Source organism: Engystomops pustulosus, chromosome 10 (genome assembly GCF_040894005.1).
Source record: "Engystomops pustulosus chromosome 10, aEngPut4.maternal, whole genome shotgun sequence".
Classification (NCBI taxonomy): domain Eukaryota; kingdom Metazoa; phylum Chordata; class Amphibia; order Anura; family Leptodactylidae; genus Engystomops; species Engystomops pustulosus.
In genome coordinates this window covers 67,093,913-67,114,426 of record NC_092420.1, presented here as the reverse complement: position 1 = coordinate 67,114,426, position 20,514 = coordinate 67,093,913, and the positions used below count along the sequence as shown (strand labels likewise).

General features: G+C 40.3%; 1 protein-coding gene and 1 pseudogene across 1 annotated transcript; one reads left to right on the top strand and one right to left on the bottom strand.

Moving 5' to 3' along the window:
- Positions 1–1,182: 1,182 nt before the first annotated feature.
- On the bottom strand, positions 1,183–9,235 carry LOC140104515 (calcyphosin-like protein; annotated as a pseudogene).
- Positions 9,236–10,128: 893 nt separating this feature from the next.
- Positions 10,129–16,183, top strand: VMAC (vimentin type intermediate filament associated coiled-coil protein). The gene is made up of 2 exons (XM_072127287.1): positions 10,129–10,628; positions 12,641–16,183. The coding sequence occupies exons 1-2, from the start codon at positions 10,459–10,461 to the stop codon at positions 12,948–12,950; spliced, it is 480 nt and encodes a 159-aa protein (XP_071983388.1). The 5' UTR covers positions 10,129–10,458; the 3' UTR covers positions 12,951–16,183.
- The last annotated feature ends 4,331 nt before the right edge of the window (positions 16,184–20,514 follow it).

The following is a 20,514-nucleotide window of genomic DNA, read 5'->3' as shown; positions in this document are numbered from 1 at the left end:
GTACACATATATACAGGATAAGAATAATATAACATTGTTTTACTTCATGGCCCACATTTATCAAAACTAGTGCAGTCTGTACTATGTGCAGTTTGCCTGTGGAGTGTGCAGAGAGCACCAGATTGATCAACACTGGTGCATGGTCTTCTATAACTGGCACTGCTCTGGAGGTGGGCAGTAAGCCTCATACACACAACCGTATGGTCTTTTCTGTTCTGTATATATACAACTGTACTGCAACATATTGCACCGTATGGCAAGTATCTGTATAAAATACGGTAAGCTGGCAAATGATGGATGGCTGACTATTGGCTGGATGACAGAATTCACCTCCCACTGGTTAGGATACTGCACGTATATACAGCAGCATACAGTGCACACCCATATGCAGCACATATTTATCCCGTATATTACACGTTCCATTGACTTCTATGGGCCAACGGAATGGAATACGGTGGAAAATAGGACATGCTCTATATTTTTATACGTTTTATATATTTTTATATTTTACATCCCAATTAGGTTGAAATTATAATTCCAGTACATTATCACATTACATCACTGTATGTAACTATCCCCACCACACACACACACTGTCAGTAAGCCATATATAAATACAGTTTGCCCATGTGATGCTAATACACAAAGTCCACTCCAGGTCTAGGTTCACATAATCTCCATCCCTATAGTCCTAGTGGAACCCAAGCTGCTTCAGCATCACGGGAAGGCCCATTCTCATGAAGACAATGGCCCAGATTTATTAAAGGCTCTGCAACAGTTTTCTGGCACAGTTTGCACATAAATACATGTGCAAACTGCTTGCACATGTATTTCTGAAGCATTTGTGCCAGTTTTGTGTCAACTGTGCACCTAAAAGGGGGTTCTGGTGCACATTCGTACGGCTGCCACATTTATGTAGGAAGTCCCGACATGATTGTGCCGCACACCTGTTATACTGGGTGCACCAGAAAAAAAACCTGTTCACTCAGTTTAAGCTCATTTGGCGCATGCAGGGTGCGCCAGATTATTGAAGACTGGAGAAGCCCTTAAAGGTCAGTATGTTCAAGAAACAGATCCACTTTAACACCACTTGCCATATATTGTTTCTAACATCCAACCGAGGAATAAAATAATGAGACATACACCATAATAATACTAAATACAAGTTTATTTGTGCAACACGTTTTGCTACATGATATGTATAAAATAGAGAATGTAGAAGTATATAAGTATAGGTTTGGTCATTAGCAGCGCCTACTTGATGCCTATATCCTGTATCCTGCATCTAAGATCCTGGATATTCTACAAACAATTTTACAGGTTACTCTTCATAGATCATCAAAAATCACTTTTGTCACTGATCACTGCCCATTTAAAAAGTAACTCATGCAGAACTTTATTGTGTTTAGCATTGGGTAACCGTACAATTGTTAAGCATTTCTTTGATTCCGGACAGAGAAAGAAGCATTTAGCTAGCTATTATTATGTCTCATGGTCAAGATTTTTACTCAGAAACATAAAAGAGAGCATAAGAGGGTTATTCTCATCTTTTAATAATGACTAGGATAAGCCATAACATTATTGGTGGGGCTCAACCTTTAAGACCACCAACAATCAGAAGAACGGAGAGGACAATGTAGGAACCTGAGTGATAGAGCTGCAATATTCTTTATCATTACAAACCAAATCCCCGCTGGTCAGTAACTGATCCATTGGGATATAACATAACAAATCCTAATGGAAACACCTTTTTATGAGTAATTATTTTTTTTTAGAGCAGCACCAGTTTCATATGCATCTTTATATGGGAAATGGAATTGATAATATTTATTTGTTCTTCTTAATAAATTATTACACTATTCCAACACCCCCTCTCGAAGCGGAGACACTAGAATGGAAGGATATTTATCAGGAAGGTAAAGGATCTTTTGTTACTTGATATTTTATCTGATCTCAGAAAACCCCTTTAAGATCGCTACATACACATCACACTTTTTTGTAGAATTGTAGAAAACAAATATAATGTTAAATTTTCCATTCGTGCTTCATCATCACCACAAAGTATGCGTCACTATCTATCGAGGCGCTGACTCCGCTGTAGTAATTCAGGAATTCTTCTTCTGTGACCTAAAATTGAAAGGAAATAAGATTTAAGAACAAAGAAGAAATGTATACACATGGAGCCAGACCTGTCTGTCCCTCCACCACCCTGGATGTGGCATAGCGTACCTGTCCATCCTTGTTATTGGGTGAATCAAAGTTCTCCAAGAAATGTTGGAACACTTGTCTTTCATTCCACTCTCCATTCTGATACTTTTGGTGACATTTTGGATTGTATACACCTTTCAGGTCTTCAACTGTGATAATTCCATCCCCTGTCTTATCCATCTTATGAAAAGCCTCTAGTATGACCTGTCTGCGAGCACTGGACATTGGGGGCTGTGGAGATAGAATGACAGAGAATCCCTTTAACATTAGGGCTGATGAGTATATAGGTATATAATCTACACTAAATCCTACCTATCTTAGCAAGGCGTTTAGGTCTATATTATACAATGCAGTTTTTTATCTAAGGAGCTAGGCCTCCTGTACATGAACGTGAATATTGGGCTACATACAAAGGACCTGTGGTCCGTTGTCTACAGGCCATGTGTGAGGTCCGCTCAGGCAATGATGGTGGTAGAAATTGTCTGCCCGAGCCGCTATATCGCAATAATTCTATAATTTAAAGCTCGGGTAGTAAGCTCATACACTGGGCTATGGAAACCACAGGTGTGTTTAAGAGTCCATAGAAATACATAGGGAGGTGGGCTAGCTATTGGAACAATGACTTGCACGTGTCCCCAACCAGTGTTGGTGTGCAAGAGGCCTAACAGTGTACCAAAACAATTACTCAATATAACACCTGTACTCAAGGTGTGTTTTAGTTATCACACTTAATATCATTGCACAGGGTGTGGATAAAAATATAGTATAGTCAGAACATTGGTATGTGCACAGCAGCAGGATGTGTAACTGAATATTGCTACTAATATTACTGTGTAATAGGGATGAATAGGGAATTTATAGGGAATGCTGCATGCTGTAGGCATACCTTTCTCTTCTGTTGTTTTTCCTAAGGGCTTTTCCACAAGACATAAAAAAATAAATAAAAAGGCATGTACAAGTTGGTTTAAAATGAGCTCCTTTACCAAAAACCTGCTTGAAATGTGTGGTGTTCTTAAGGGGAACTTGTCATCAGCATCACATATTTTAACCTATTGGCAGGCGCCTTTTTAATACTAATTTCAAATTTTATTTTACCATTAACATTACTGCTTGCATTCACTTTTAGGTATAAAAAAGTTTACTTGATTCCATGCCTGCAAACGGCATCAAATAACGTGGGGCGTCGTTACAAGGCTCCAAACATCATCATTATCTGCTCTCTGTTCCTTCACCCCTCCCCTCTCCCTCATGCAGCTGATAACTAGCCCCATGCTCCAAGAAAATCTCACATCTGCAGAAAGGAAGTAGAGGGGAGGAAGATCCAGCAGAGAAGAGATGACTATGACGCCAGGAAGTTTAACACCCCCATGACTGGCTGGCAGGAAGCCAAGATGAATGGAACCAGTAATGTTAATTATAAAATCAGATTGGGAAATAAAAATGCTATGGGAACCTGTCATTAGGTGAAACTGTGTGTCCTGATGACAGTTTCCCTTTAAAATACCAAAAATGGAGTGTGTGTGGTAGGACAATGTTATCCATCCAAGAGTTCTAGAGTATTCCAGGATTTATTTATTGCACACCTAACAACTGGGATTTTTCTGCATAGAACACAGAGGTTATTCACCTGAGTAGTGACATCATGATATTTTTTTTCACAACCCAATTAACTTGACATATTAGAATATAGATGCAACATCTTCAAGCACAGAATCATATACATTTTTCAAATACATTACTGCCTGCTACTTGTTTTACCCTGACAGCAGTCAAGAATTCGTCAAAGTTGATGGTTCCATTCCCATTCTTATCAAATTGCTCAAAAACATCCTTTATTTCTTCCGGATGTAGGGAGAGACCATAGTTTTGTAGTCCTTTGGTAAATTCTTCTAAATCCAAAGAGTTACTGTAATTATCATCCATGATTCGAAAGGCTCTGTATTTTGTTTAAAAGGAACATATAACAAAATGACAGGGAGACAAATTTATACACACACATATATACTGTATATATACATATATAAAAAAAATAGAGAGAGAGAGAAAGTGGCGTAACTAGAAGCTGATGGGCCCCAGTGAAAAATCTGTGCCAGGCCCCCAACTATAATGTATGGTTCATAGTTATAGTCTTCTTATATGGGAAAGTGACACCATAAGGCCCTCCTAAACCTCTTGGGCCCAGGTGCGATTGCAACCTCTGCACCCCCTCAAGTTACGCCCCTGTAGAGAGAGCTAAAGATTAGCTAAAGTAGTGCGGAGAAGATCACAGAAGTAGAAACCTACCATCAGATCTACCTCATTTTGTAGTTTCCTTTAAGATTTATTTCTGAACTTAAAATCTTGAGTGTATTTTTTGACAGGTAGTTACAGTGGAATGAACTAGTAAAGCATTTGGTTTTAGTTGCAGCTAGTGTCGGATTGGCCCACCAGAGCATCAGAGAATCCTCTAGTGGGCCCCAGGGTCTATAACGTTATAATGGGCCCCAAAGGTCTTCATTTAGAAGTGAATGGAGTAATCACTTGATATTATAATCTATTTCACATAGGACGATTCCGATATTATAGATTAATAGATCTTTTTGATGATACATCCTACATGATTAGATTTTTTTTATGGTATTTTATGGTTGAACGGTGGGCTCTCAAGATCACCACCTCTGGTAGGCCCAACACATGCCAGTCTGACACGCGTTGCAGCAAGAACCCAGGGTCCTCTCAAACAGTAGTGTTTAGGTGTGTATGCTAACTCAAGCCCCACAGTGTTGCACCACTAAAATTTTGTAATTTACCTTCCAAGTCCTTTAATTCCAGAAGCCCCTCTTGCCAGACATTGAAGCCTCAGTCTCTCAACAGGATCCTGGCACTGGGGAATCTGGCGCCGAGCTTTGGACATCATATCACGCTCCATTTGAGATATTGCAGCCATTGGGTTTTCAGGTAAACACAGGGTCAGATTTTGTGAATCTTTAACATGTAACAAAATGTAATGATGAGTGATATGTGAAGCAGAAGATATTATACATTGACTTCACAGTGTTATATAACACAAGCTTTGATATATGTGCAGGCCACAGGGACTGTGATCAGATTTTATTTGCATGGACGCACTGCTTGCCAGGATCTCAATGTTAACGTATAAAACATATGGAGAAATAAAAATCGGCAAACTTCACAAAAGACAATGGGTCACATTTACTAAGAACAGTGCAAACTGCACTATGTGAAATTTGCCTGTGTATAGTGCAGAATACGCCAGATTTAGGATTTCTGGTGCCCGTTCTTCATTAATCTGTCGCTCCCTGCACTGCCCTGACAGAGTGCAGCACTTTTTTCTTTAACATATGGCGTGCAACACATTTCTGTCGGACTTGCATTATAAATCTGGCGTCTGACCGAGCACCGGAACGCCCCTTTCTGTGCAGAAATTTCAGCATCTGCACCACAAAATGGTCGCGTGTGACACAAATGTTGTGCAGACACTTCTTAAATACCTGTGCAAGCAGTTTGCACCTAATAGAACGTGCAAAGTCCGACAGAAAACTGATGCCCCAGTGTGATCACAAAACAACAATAAAAGCTTTTAATAATCTTAGGCTATGGAGGAAAATTATTGAATGATTTACAACAGTTTTCTATAATAGTATAGCATTTTACATAAAGATATTTTATAATGGAACTTATGAAATTATAAAGTAGTGCATCTGGCACATGATAACCATGAAAGATGTAGTGGCCCCACCTTAGTCAGCATGTACAGGAAGCTCATAGATCTGGCTTGTAATGGTGAATACCCCGACAATCTAGATACAGCTTATCATTTAAGGTTTGCCTATATAGTTTTCAAATTAAAGGGGGGGACCCTATGATGTTGGCCACACCATCAGGATGTAGGATCCAGTGGGTGGCTTGTGCTGCCATACAATGGGACCCTGCCTGGCATAGAATTGCACAATAACCTGCAAACGTTCAGTCTGGAAAATTCACAGGCTATAGCAAGTGCGCCAGCTGCACCCCACCTACACTCCCCTCCATGCCCACTTGCCGTGGAGATTGCATAAAGGGGAAAATAATCGCAATTACTGGCAATTATGGTCCTGATAAATCTCCCTCAAAATGTCAATGTTGTTCCATAACAGACAACATAAGTAAGAATCGGATTGGTGAGGATTTCATTTCTGGAGACTTTGCCTCCTGTTCTTCTCTGGATGAATGGAGTGATGCAAGCAGATGCCCACTGCTGTCCATTCATCTCTATGGGAATAGCAATGATAGTAACTGCGGGTGGGAGGAAGCCAAGTAAAACATTCTGTGGATAAGAGATAAATATCTATAGTAGGGTAACCCATTTAAAACATAATGAGACTGTAATTAGTCATTTGAAACAATCATGAGTTTATTCATATCTTCCTTTGATCAAGTGTGTATATTTTAGTGCAATGACTCAGCTTCTTACGGTTCCTTGGTTTCTGTTGCTATTGCAATGATCCTTTGGGATTAATCTCCTCTCTTGTATATTCCCTTGTTAATATTTTGTTTACATCTAGGAATGAGGGGATCAAACACCATAAATAGAAGCCACTATTATCCTTCTAAACTCAGAGTAATTATTGCTGCTTAATTATTGTTATCAGAAACATTCCCCCTCCTCTTAGGGTCGGTGTTCGCAGTTAGGAATACGGAGCAGTTTTTACGCTTGGAAAATCAGCTGCATATGATAGTAACTCTGTAATCAATAAGAACACTAGACATGTAGCAGAAAAATTCCACAAAGAAATTGGCGTGATCTGCAGATATTACAATTGGCAGCATATCAATTCTCTGCATATTCACAGGAGATTTCTCCTCTCTCAGTGATAAAGGAGAATTCCTCTGTGATATCCACAGCTGAATCTTGTCCAAAATCTTTAGAAATTCTCTTGTAATAGAATAGTAAAGTAATCATTTACATCCTAATTCAGATGCGCATTTTGGGGCACATTTACTAAGGGTCCGGACCCCGCACTTTCGTCAGGTTTCGAACTCGGCAAAGCCGCACCCACCGGGGGGGGGGGAAGCGACCCGATCGCAGGCGTTTCCATAGAAACGCAAAACGGCACGTCTGACATCACCCAAATCCTCGTCGGACAACGCACCGCGGGACCGGCTAAGTAAATCTATGCCCCTTTGTGTCTGATGCAGCTCGACATCTTGCTGCAGGCGGTTATGTCTGAGGCAAGAGGCTTAACTCGCCTCATGGTTGGTGCACTCCGACTTGACAGATATAGAGGTATATAAGGTTGTAATAAAATATGTAGTAAAGCTTATATCCAAAGCCCTTGAGTATATTGTTCTACTTGTATTAATTGTAAAAGTAAAGAATTGTAAGGCTATTTGTGTTGTATTGGGGAAGCTTTGATTTAAGCCAGGTTGTCCTTGAAGCAGGGGATGGAAGCAGGGGATGGAAGTCTCCATTTCTCTTAGGCCGGTGCCACACGTAGCGCTTTGCCTGCGTTTGCAAACGCAGACAAAGCCGCGCCCACCGGGCCAGGCCTTGGCCCGATCGCATCAGTGTTTCTATAAAAACGCCTGCGATCGGGAACGAGACGCTGGTGTTTCGCATTAAATTAATGCAAAACTCCGGCGCCTCATTCCGATTGCAGGCGTTTCCATAGAAACACCGATGCGATCCGGCCAAGGCCCAGCCCGGTGGGCGCGGCTTTGTCTGCATTTGCAAGCGCAGACAAAGCGCCACGTGTGGCAAAAGCCTTAGTCTAGTAGTACATGACTGTGGTAGGTTTGTGAATCCCAGATTTCACAGACTAAGCACAGTGTATATAATATGTATAACAAGTTTTATAATAATGATTACAATTCGGCACTGCTGTTCTGTGTGGAAGCAGAGCCGTCATGGATCATGTATCATTATACTGCATGGAGTCCCGTCCTCTGCTCTGTGGTCGGCCTGTGAAATATTATAAGAAAAACGGAAAGGCACACTACGTAATGTGTCATAAAACACTACAACATTAATTTATATGTTATTTATTAATGTATCCCAGAGTCTCTTTGAAATATGGCCAGCACACGATCAATGATTTACGGACTTGTCGCTGTTGTGTGCTGCTGGCCTTACACTCTACATAATTTGCAGAACATCCATATGATCTGTCAGAAAAAAGGGCTCATCCTCTCCATACGTGTACATGGCTTTTACCCATACTACAACCAATGTGACACCAGGTAGATCTGTCTTAGCAGTCACGGTGCTCCATTAACAGCAGGTGTATGCCCAAATTGTACAATACACAATATAAAAACAATATATATATTATAGGACACTTGTCTGCATAGCCACCAATGGCAACAGATTTCACATGTCTCCCTCCTCTAGAGGAGCCCCTCCATTTCTTACAAGCCCACCATTTGAAAAGGCATGTCGACTTTTTTTTATTAGTTCATTGCATTTCCAATAAATTTGTAGTTCTGGGCCCACTTTTCATATAAATTTAAGTAGCACAGTTCCTTTGTTATTCCTTCTAGAATTTTTTTCTAGAAATTAATTAGTATTTAGACAAGTTGTTGTTTGCATTAAAGGTTTAATGTATTGGTTGTCCTATGATTCAACAACTACCTGCTTTTGAGCGAGCTGGATGACAACCCATTGGGTCATTATTAAAGCAGCAATATAGGAGAAAGACATAAAATATAAGACATAAAAATAAAAAGACGACTATCTCTAATTGGAGATCTAACCATCAGTGACATTCTATTATTTGTCTGAGTATCTTCTTGTCACAAGAAAAATGAAAGGGAAAGTTACAAATAGACACATAGAGAAAACAACAGATACAGATGATCTTACCTGTAACACTCCCTCTTAGTAGCTGAACTTGCTTGGTGCACACTTGTAGCTCTCTAATGTAGCATCTGAGGAGATGTTGATTATATCCTGTCTCCCTAGTAACATCAGCATCCTCCTGCGTCATTACACTCCAAAGCACAGCCTAAAGAACCACCCTGCCCTCATCTGAAGAAGACTCAACTTCATTGAAATACCCATCTTTAATAATTTAAGGAGATTAAACATTAAATGCATATACAAATATCTTAAATGAAAGACCCACAGATGAACTGAGAAAAGTATTTGTATGGAGGAAAGGCCAATAAATCCTCTAGTAAAAATTTTTACTGCTCCATATGCCAAAACAGACACCGGGGCTCATTTACTTACCTGTCCGGAGGAGTTCGCATTGTCCGACAATCATGCACTGTGCCGCGATTCACTAAGATCGTGCGCCCGATATCCTGCATGTGTCGCTTCCCCGCTCAGTTCCGCCGGAGTTCACCTTCTTCTACCCGGTGTATGTAAGCGCTTGATCTTGCAACACAATTTGAAAGTTAAATCCTGCGCTCAGTCCGAATCTGTCATTCTGTTGCATGAAAGCCAGCACAGCTGCACCAAAATCCTATAGAAATCCTTTTGAAAATGTCATTATAATCTTTCTCTGTGCTACAGTCATTGCTATTCTCTATTTCTGATCATCACATTTTTTTACAAAACAAAGGTTTTATGATATATATTGTAATTTTGTAAAACACTGTTCTAGTGGCGTGGTGTAGCCCCTACAAAAAAATCCATCAAATGTTTTTCAATGGAGATTACATTATTTCTAAAAAAATCAAATGATCATACATTGTTCTCTAATTCTAACCTCCAGTGTACGTGTATATACACACGCAGATATTTATGTATATACTTCCATACATTTCTATCCATATAAATGCTTCCAGAAACTGTATTGCTTTGCACTTGCGCAGAATAGATCCAATAAGCTCTGGAAGGAGGTGTGGGCACCATAGGGTTAACCCCTAGTTTATCCCTTGATGGCTTAGCTTGGCCAATAAGCAGACTGCTCCCACCCCCTAGTGTTCATCCAATCACCTCCCAGCACTGGAAGCTTCCTGCATGGACAGCTGCTGAAAGTAAAATATTAACTTTTCTTCTTTGTTCCTGTAAGTGGCTACTATTACTTGGCTCATGTACAGTGTATTGTGCCACCTCCACCAAGCAGCAGACACATCACTGGCTACATCTGCGCCTCCTTCTCTGCTGGGCTGCAGAGCTTGCACTCCACTGACAAGTAAATCTGCTTTAATTCTTTGGGTGTAAATGTCCTAACAAGGAATATATAATGTCAGCAGAAGATCCCTGACCCTTAGTGGATATTGCTTGTTCTTCATGGATCTGGACTAAGAAGCTTCCATTGGAATATGTCTGCATTAAGCACCGTTCAGATTAAAGAGGCTAATGCCCACCTGGCAGCATTACACCACCGAGTGGCAGAGCTGGAGGGAACAGTAAGAGAACAAGCGGAAAGTCTTATTCGGAAGGATGAGCAGTACCAGGCGTCTATAAGGGACATGCTTATTGCCAAAGACAGGTCAGTTGTCTAATAAGAATGAAAACTTTATTTCTGTTACATTCATCTGATGTAAACATTGTTGCTGTGCTGGTAACACAGCCTTCCAGGGCGTAGCAGTACTGCCTGGCACTCCTGTTATGCCTCACCTTTATTATACCTGCTGAATTTGTCTACAACAGCTGCTAGATACTGCAAGGCCCTACTCTTCCATATGGCTATATTCACACATTAAAGGGCTTGGCCGGGATCACTTTATAGGAAACTTACCACCACCTATTAAGGTATATCTGGTGGCAGGTTCCAATATTTGTTTGTGGCCCAGAACTTTTTGACATTTTAATTCCCCTAATATGCAAATTTTCTAAAGAGGGTACTGGGGGGTGGAGAAGCCAGAGCTGAGGCTACACGGCGTGTCTACTCCACAACCCAGTAGCCTCTTGTGTACCGCAGCTCTTTGGAGTCGAGATCGCACAGCTGGCGGCCTGCTTTCTGCGTATGCACAGAACCCAGCTTCGCAGACGAGTGCGTGCAGCTACCAGGAACTGCGCGCTGAAAATTCATTGGTAGGCGGAACACAAGAGGCTACTGGGGTGTGGAGTAACCGCACCATGTAGTCTCAGCTTTAGTTACTGCACGCCCAAGTAGCCTCTTAAGAAAATTAGCATATTAGGGGAATTAAAATGTATAAAATTTCTGGGCCACGAACGAATTAGCCATAAAAAGGGCTATTCTACTCTACATTAGAGGAACCTGCCACTGGATCTACCTTAATAGGTAGATTCGTAGTGGTAGGTTTCCTTTAATTTTTTTTAGTACTGACTCCTGGTGGTATAAAAATAAAAAAATAACTTATTCTAAACTATATCCTGTGCTCCGGACCAGCGCTGCAACTCTAATCGCCGTTAGCCTTTGTTGGTGTTGGGAGCAGTATATTAAGGTGTTTTGGATGGTAGCCTGGGGTTCCAACCAAACCACCCACCAAATTTTATATATAGAAAGTCCTCCACCCATGAAATCCTCGTACATCTGTTCCTTCACATGCACTCAATGCCCGTGAAGGTCCTCCAAAGGTCCTGAAACTGTAGATTGAAAGCAGAAGGACATATCCTCCATTTCCCAAGAAACTTGATTTTAGGACCATCTGAAGGGAATGAATTCCAGACTTTTAGGGTCCAAAATATTCATACAGCCCAGGGCCCATGGCAGTCTTATACTGGTGGGGAGATTCAGCAGTGACAATCTATCAGCGCATTCCTATTATAACCTGTGGCCAATATTTAGTGCGCTGTCAAAATTATGTCACCTCTGAGTATTGGTTGATGGTGATGGAAGGCTCTGCGCTGGACCAGAGGTAAGGATGAGGTCAGGATAACTTCTTACTTATTCTGACACCACCTGAGCCAATACTAAAAAATTTTTTAAAAAAACACTACAATTTAACAAATTGGAATTAGTACATTCCTTTTTTAATAAAAGTAACATTTTATATACCATATACCACACCTGTGAGTATGTAATGGAACAGTTGTTTGTCTTAGTTTTTCATTAATTAAAAAAGAGAAGATCTTGGACAATCCTTTAACGTTTTCTTTAAAACTTTTATTCTGCGTGATGATAAATCACTTAATTTACTTTGGTGGTGCCGTAAAATGCGATGTATTTGCCACACACATTTCTGCAGTAGTAAGCTTACAGTGTTTAGGGCTAATTCACAGACTCCAAGCAACACTGCCCCCTGTGGGACTTATCTCCTGTTGTGTAGTCTTATTTTTTTTTAGAATTAGTACTGCAAATAATCAGGGGACCCTAGCATCATAAATGACAAAATATAACCACGATGCTTAGAGTCCCGCTCCATAAGCATCCTTTTTGTCACCGCTGAGCAGTGTATAGCAGTGGGGCAAGGACCTCTAGGAAGCACCATGCATTCCAGGTATTAAATGCTTCTTGGCTTGTAAAAAATATATATGAACCCCAACAACCCTTTATAAGATATAGCAGTCATATATTTTGTATTATTATTTCTACAGAGAGATCGGTGAACTTCAGAAGCGGTTGGTACAGTCTGAAGAGGAAATGCAGAAGTTGATGTCCTCCATTAAGGATAAGGATCGGGAGCTGGAGCGCCTTCGACACCAAAGCCGACTCCTGGCCCAAATGTGTCAGAACCGGTCACTCTTGAATGCTTTAGTTTCCCTTATGGCTGAAGCTGAGGGAATTTCATGTTTACCTAATGTGGAACAATGCAATGGCCTCCCCAGTGTTCCAGACTACGCTCAGAGTGAGGAAGACCTGGAGGACTCGGATGTAGACAGAACACTTTTTGGGACCACTGTCTAAGAAGAAATATGTTACTTATATTTGCAAGTTCTTTATTTAGGGATAAAGGGTATTCTTATATATTTTTATATTTACATATGATACAGGGCTTTTCTGTTATGAAAAATAATGGGGTTTCTTATGCAACAAAGTATTTTATGAATTCTGTTTATTGCTGTGTACACTCAGTCTTGAGTTCTCTGTTGCCGTTACAGTTCCCTATGTTGCATATACCTGTATACATCCTCAGTTTTCGGGATTCTTCTAATGAAATGCAATGTGTATGCTGCCCTTACTTTAGGTTGGGAATACATTGGAGAAACCAAACAGTTGTCCAACCAACAGCCATCTCTCCCTACAGACATGCATGGCCGAGCTAGCATATGTATTGAATAGAGAGAGGACTGAAAGGCTCAGCCACATTCCTCAGACAGAGATTTATCTCCTTAAAAATAATGGGAAAATGCAGTTAAAATCGAACTTTATGATCCTTCAGTACCAAATCATACATATCCAATGATTTACGGATCCTGCCAAAATTGGATTCAGTATTATGCAAAAGTTTTAGGCAGGTGTGAAAAAATACTGAAAAGTAAGAAGTAAGAATAGTTAACTTTTATCAATTAACTAATTTCTATGTAAATTACCAAATTAATATTTGGTGTAACCACTTTTTGCTTTCAAAAAGGTATCAATTCTTTTAGATACAATTGCTTATGTTTTTTGAATGAACACGGTAAACATTTTGGGAAACCTTCTGTGGTGCAGGCTTCCTGATAAACTTCTGTCTCTTTATGTTATCCAGGTCAGGTCTCTGTGGGAACCATATCATAAATTCTAGGTCTTCTGCTCCTTCTTTACTCTGAAGATAGTTGTTAATGGGGGACATCTATCAGGGCGTGTACGCCACTATCCTGGAATACTGTCAGGAATTGGGATTATATTCCCCTTTATGCATCCTTCATGTCAAAAGGGTGTGTAGGGGCTTGAAGGGAATGCGCCTGTATAATTGTATTCTAGGGAAGCCAGGCACCGGATTCGTCAGGACGGAGTCTCCAAATGTATCGGGCACTTCGTAAGGGGCTGCAGGTATAATTGCCCCCAATTACAGTATGTTTGGTGCATGTCCCCTGCTGCAGAATATCACATTGTTAACATTTCTATTAACAATTTTTGAAATAATTCTTACTGCTTAAAACTTAACATACATTATCAGCTCTGCTCCCATAAAGATTTGTCTGCTGAGACGGGAAAATGAGAACTTTGAATTCCTTTACTTAGAGTATACAGGCTAAAAGCAACTAAGGGAACTACAATGTGTTGCTATTATCTCAGGAAACATCAGAAAAGAAAACTTCACCTAAAAGTGTATGAATTTCCAACATTTTGTTACTTTGTAATGTTTTCCGTTTCAGGTACTTTTATTTTTGTGTATTACTGTTACATTCCTTATTCTGTGTAAGTGTAAACCATTCACTTTAAGGCCCCTTCTACACTTGCGAGTGTGATTCGATGAACTGACATGCTGAGTTCCATTCCGGTTTGCAGCAGTGGGGCCGTGCGATCCGGGCAGCACGCGCTGCGAGTGTCATGCGAGTTCATCACACTCGCGAGTGTAGAAGGGGCCTAAGACATTCCTGACACAGGAAAAAAAAACAGATGCAAGATTTTATTGTAACCTGTGCGGTCTTGTTACATTTTATGTGAAATTGCTGATTTGATTGGAGTGACCCTGGTTACACTACAAGCTGCATATAAATGTGACATGAAAACCAAAGAGTCAACATGACTGTCATGACGACAAATCAGAGACGCTATAACCAGTGAGGGACATGCTGTGACGGGTAATGGTCTCTTCTAACTGGTTTATGCCAGGTTTGTACTCATAGCTTTTAGGTTTACGGTTGTAGTTCTGTTCTCGTCAATGGAATGGTTTAGGTGCTACTGTTACATAATGCGCTGTAATATGCTCTTTATGCCTAGTTCTATAATAATTGTAGCGCTATACCTATGTCCACATTCTTCTATATAACGTGCAATACCATTTTTTTTTCACATGCAGTAAAAGTATGCAGATTGCTTAATGGTTCGATGGGCGTAAGTGGAATAAAAGAAAATCTGAAAATATCAGTATAAGTGATGGACGCAAGCACTTCTCTTTTAACCTATGCTTTAATATTAAATAACTTAGAAAAATAAATATAAAACTTCATGTGGTGTTTTTGACTGCATCTTGACCACTAAAAGTTCTAGTGACATGTAGTGGGTGCTGAGGATGTCTATTGGTGTCTTGTCCATAAGTGAGGGTTCCCAGTATAAGGGACCCTTGGTACTGTGTATTATTATGTATTGTGATACATAAATCAAGGGATGGAGTAAGACAGCCATGGGCTCTGGGCTGTATGAATTTTATAGCCCCTACAAATCTGGAATCACCTCCTATATATGGAGAATCAAGCTTCTTGGGAAAATGAGGATGTGTCCCTTCTGCTGCTTTCAAAAACTTTAGAGGATCTTCAAAGGTCCTGAAATGTTTCTTGTGCACATGTCTATTCGGGTGCATTCAGATGCCCGTCTATGAGGACGTATATGTGGCCGGGCGGGCATACCGCTGTGTGAATGCATCCTTAAGAGCAGGAATACATGTGTATTTTGAGAAGGAACAGATGTCATGGGTGAAGGTCCTTCTTGGGTGGGTGGTTTGGGTGGCCGCTGTCTCTAGTCTTTGCTCAGTCTGTTGTACGGCAGATGATTAGACCAGTCATTCGCATGTACATCCGGCTGCTCTATTCATTTCTATGGTGCTGACAGTAGTCCCTACATGTCTGGAAATCACCTCCTACATATGGTACTAGAATCAGCTCTGTGAGGAATGGAGGATGAGTCCCTTCTGATGCTTTCAATCTGCGGTTTCAAAAACTTTGGAGGATCTTCAAAGGTCCTGAAATGGCTCTTACGCACATATATGAGGATTTCATGGGTGATGGCCCTTCTCTGTATGAAATTTGGTGGGTGGTTTGGGCCTGGTTTCCACGATACCGCCCAAACCACCGATATTATATTATAATCCACTACTACTGCCGGGTGGCGGCACAGGAAACAGGAGCACCGGTGAAGGTAAGTATAAGCTCTTTATTGTTTTCTTAGCCCCCAGGCTGGTTATATATTTTTGTTTAAACCGTGGAAACCCCTTGATACCAAATACTAATGAAATGTATGTAAACTTTTGAGAAAGTAATAAAAATGCATTAAAATAGATCTAAAATGGTAAAGTCAGCAATAAATATTAACCCCTTCATGCTCTGTGATGGATATATCACGGGCTGAGCCCTCTTCATACAGAGATGGGCTTTGCTGCATATTGCAACAAAGACCCATCACTAACACCCGCTGTCGGTGCGGCACTCAAAACATGGCTCATTGTAATGAATCCTATGTAAAAATGGCATATACTGCAATACAGTAGTATTACAGTACAGGCAGTCCCCGGGTTACATACAAGATAGGGTCTGTAGTTTTGTTCTTAAGTTGAGTTTGTATGTAAGTCGGAACTGTATATTTTATCATTGTAATCCCAGCAAGAACTTTTTTGGTCTCTGTGACAATTGGATTTTAAAAATGTTGGGTTGTCATAAGAATCAGGAATAACACTAAAGCTTCATTACAGACACCTGTGATAACTGTTACAGCTGATCATTGTAGCCTAGGACTAAAGTACAGTAAATTACCAACATCCAGAGGTCCTTTTGTAACTATGGGTCGTATGTAAGTCGAGTGTTCTTAAGTAGGGGACCGCCTGTATATGGTAGGAACAATCAGACTATCTAGGATTGTAACCTAGAGGGTCTTAGAAATAGTGGGAAATGTGTTTCATTTTTAAAAATGTATTAAAACACAATAAAACCTGTATAAATTTGGTATCACCGTGATCACACCGGACCAAAGAATAAAGTAGAGGTCTTATTTGGAGCGCAGAGTGAAAGGTTTAAAAACTGAGCCCACAAGAACGTGGCACACATGCAGGGTTTTTTTCAATTTTTCCCATTTTGGAATTTTTTTCCAGCTTCCCAGTACACGACATGGAATAATAAATAACATCACAGAAAAGTAAAATTTGTTAAGCACAAAATAAGCCCTCACACAGCTCTGTACACGGAAAAATGAAAAAGTAATGGATTTTTGAATAGTGGAGAGCGAGAAAAGAGCGAAAAAACGCTGCGTCCTTAAGGGGTTAACCAAGCTTAGGACCTGTCAATAGGAGGCCAATATGGAACATAGAAATAATGGGAAGCATTAACCTCTTAACGCTCAGCGTCCGATATATCGGACGCTGAGCTCAGTGACTTAGCGCTCAGCGTCCGATATATATAACGCTGAGCTGATGCCGGTTTGGCTCAAGATCTGAGCCGAACCAGCATCAGGAAAGACGGGGTACCGGCTGTGACTGATAGCCGGCACCCCAGTGTAACAACTCCGAGACAACTCCGATCGCGGGCGCTTAACCCGTTAAATGCCGCGGTCAGCGCGACCGCGGCATCTAACATGCATCTGGGGGGTCTTTCCCCCACGATCGGCCCCCCTGAACCGTTTTCGGGGGGCGCCGATCGTTGCTATAGCAACTCTGGGGTCCGATCTGGACCCCAGAGTTACTTGCAAGAATTGCCGGTAAGATGGCGTCTGTGACGTCATCTTACTGGCACAGTGCCAGCCTATGCAAGTGTATAGGCTGACACTGATAATACACTGCAATATATCAGTATTGCAGAATATTATCATGAAGAAGCAATCAGATGATTGCTTGTTCATGTCCCATGGTATAAAAGTGAAAAAGTAAAAAAAAAAAAGTTATTCAATAAAAAAATAAAGTCATAAATCACTAAAAATGCCCCAAACCCCCAAAACATATAAAGAGACATATAACTAAAAAAAAAGTCTAAATCATAACACAAACCCCACATATATAGTATCACCGCGTCCGTAACAACCCGTAGAATAAAAGTAAATCATTATTGAACCCATATGATAAACGCCGTAAAAAAAAAAAAACGGTTATAAACCCTCCAAAAATTATGATTTTTACCTTTTCAATCCCACAAAAAATGCTATAAAAGGTGATCAAAAAATCATATGTACTCCGACATGATACTGGTGCAAAGTACAACATGTCCCGCAAAAAACAAGCCATCAACCAGCTCCGTAGCCAAAAAAGTAACAATGTTATGCCACTTGGAAGACGGCAATACATAAATGATAGATTTTTCCCCACATTAGGGTTTTGTTTGACAAATTTAGTAAAACGTAAGAAAATATATTCATGTCTGGTATCCCCGTAATCGTATCGACCCATAGAATAAAGATAACATGATTATTAGTCTATACGGTGAACACCAAAAAAAAAAAAGTAAAAAATCCAGTACAGAATTGATGCTTTTCTACTCCTGCCCTCAAAAAAAGTTCCTAAATTTTCAACAATAGGCGATACCAACCCCAAAATGGTAACAATGGAAAAAGCATCTCATCCCGCAAAATAAATGGCATCACATGGCCCCAATAACGAAAAAGCGAAAATTTTTATAGCCTTCAAAAGGGGCCAATGAGGAACTAAAATCCTGGCAGCTGCAGGGCCCTCCTTCCCTTCTCCCCCTCGCTGTGCGCCCATAAAACAAGTCATAGCCACATGTAGGGAGTCTTTGTACAGGTGGTCCCCTACTTAAGGACACCCGACTTACAGACAACTCATAGTTACAGACGGATCCCTCAGCCTCCTGTGACCTCTGGTGAAGCTCTCTGAATGCTTTACTATAGTCCCAGACTGCAATGATTAGCTGTAATGTGTCTGTAATAAGACTTTATTGATAATTCTTGGTCCAATTACACCAAAAATTTTGAAACTCCAATTGTCACTGGGGCAAAAGAAAAAAAATTGTCTAGAACTTCCATTATAAAATATACAGTTTCGACTAACATACAAATTCAACTTAAGAACAAACCTCCAGACCCTATCTTGTATGTAACCCGGGGACTGCCTGTACTCAGGAGAAATTGCAGAACAAATTGTATGGTGGGTTTTCTCTTTTTATATTTTGGAAATGTGTAAATTTTAGGGCTAAATGAATGTATAAGGGAACAATATGACCATTCTAAATTTCACCTCCATTTTGATTCAATTACTATGAAGATCTCAAGGGGTTAACAATCTTCGCAAAAACTGTTTCTGATAGCTTGAGGGGTGCAGATTTGAAAATGGGTTGGTTATATAGGGGGTTTTGATGCTAAATATGTAAAATTTCATTCAAAACTGTATTTATCCCCAAAATAGTCAATTCTGAAAATCCGGAAAAGCGATATTCTATTTGTAAGCCGCGTGACATCAAAATAAATTATCCAGACATTTCAGAAATTATGAAAATGTAAAGTAGACAAATGGGAAATGTTATTCAGCAACTTATTTAGGTGGTAAATCTATCTGCCTGAAAACGCAATGATTTTGAATTTCGAAAATGGCAAATTTTTCAAAAAATTTATCATTTTTCTTTTTTTTTTGTAAATAAACGCAAAACTTATCAGCCAAAATTTACCACTAAAATGAAGTACAACATGTGGGGAAAAAACAATCTCAGAATCGTTTTCAGAATCCAAATCCAAAAAATCAGGCTGAGCCTTAAGCTACAAAATGGCTGCGTCCTTAAGGGGTTAATCTCCTCTCCCCCTGAGCTCTGTATTCTGTGAACTGGCTAAATACTATGATGCACATTTATCACATGCTAGTGTTAGGTGCCCCAGCGTATAGTGGTGCCCCCTACAGGATCTATCTCAGCAAGCAGCTGGCAGGTACACCAGGTATAGAATTGCGCCATAGTCTGCGCCTGAATGGCCGCAGGGCCACAATGCCCCACTACTTAACAAGCGCAAATGGCGGAGTAGTCGCAATTCCCGGCTCCGCGTTGGAAAATGCAACTGAGTCACAGTTTGTGCATCATGGGGGACATTAATCATAGTCTGTTAGACTGTTTTGAGCGTCTTTTAGCGCAAAAATCTGGCGCATCTAGTTAATTAGGCCCATTTATGCGCCATTTTCTGGCGCACGGCAAAGTTCGGCACTTAGTGGTTTTGAGTCCCTGCGCCTTATCTGACATAGTGAGTGCGTCCTATACAGATATTTGCACGGGATCTATCACAAAAAGGCACAAAATAGGCGCAGAAAATGCACCTACTCTGAGCAGGTGCACTTCCAAAAAACTTCCCTTTTCATTACTAAAAACATACATTTTAGGTTCCCAAATGAAGAATTCCCTCTATGCAACATGTTTTAAAATGTAAAATTTCTCCAGTAACGACTTCATCACTTTCTATGGGATCATCTCTGGGAGTGATTATTGTCTTATTGTACAGATCTGAGAATATTATCAGTCTCCATTTCATGTAAATTATAAAAAAAAAGGCAAAGACTCATTTCAGCAAGAATTTTTTTATTTTTTTTTTACATCTCTGTAACTTTTAGTCCCTGCAGTTACATCACAATGATAGTTTTTTTTGTGCAGCGATGAAGCCCTGAACGTTCTGTCACATTTTCTCAGTCTCCTTT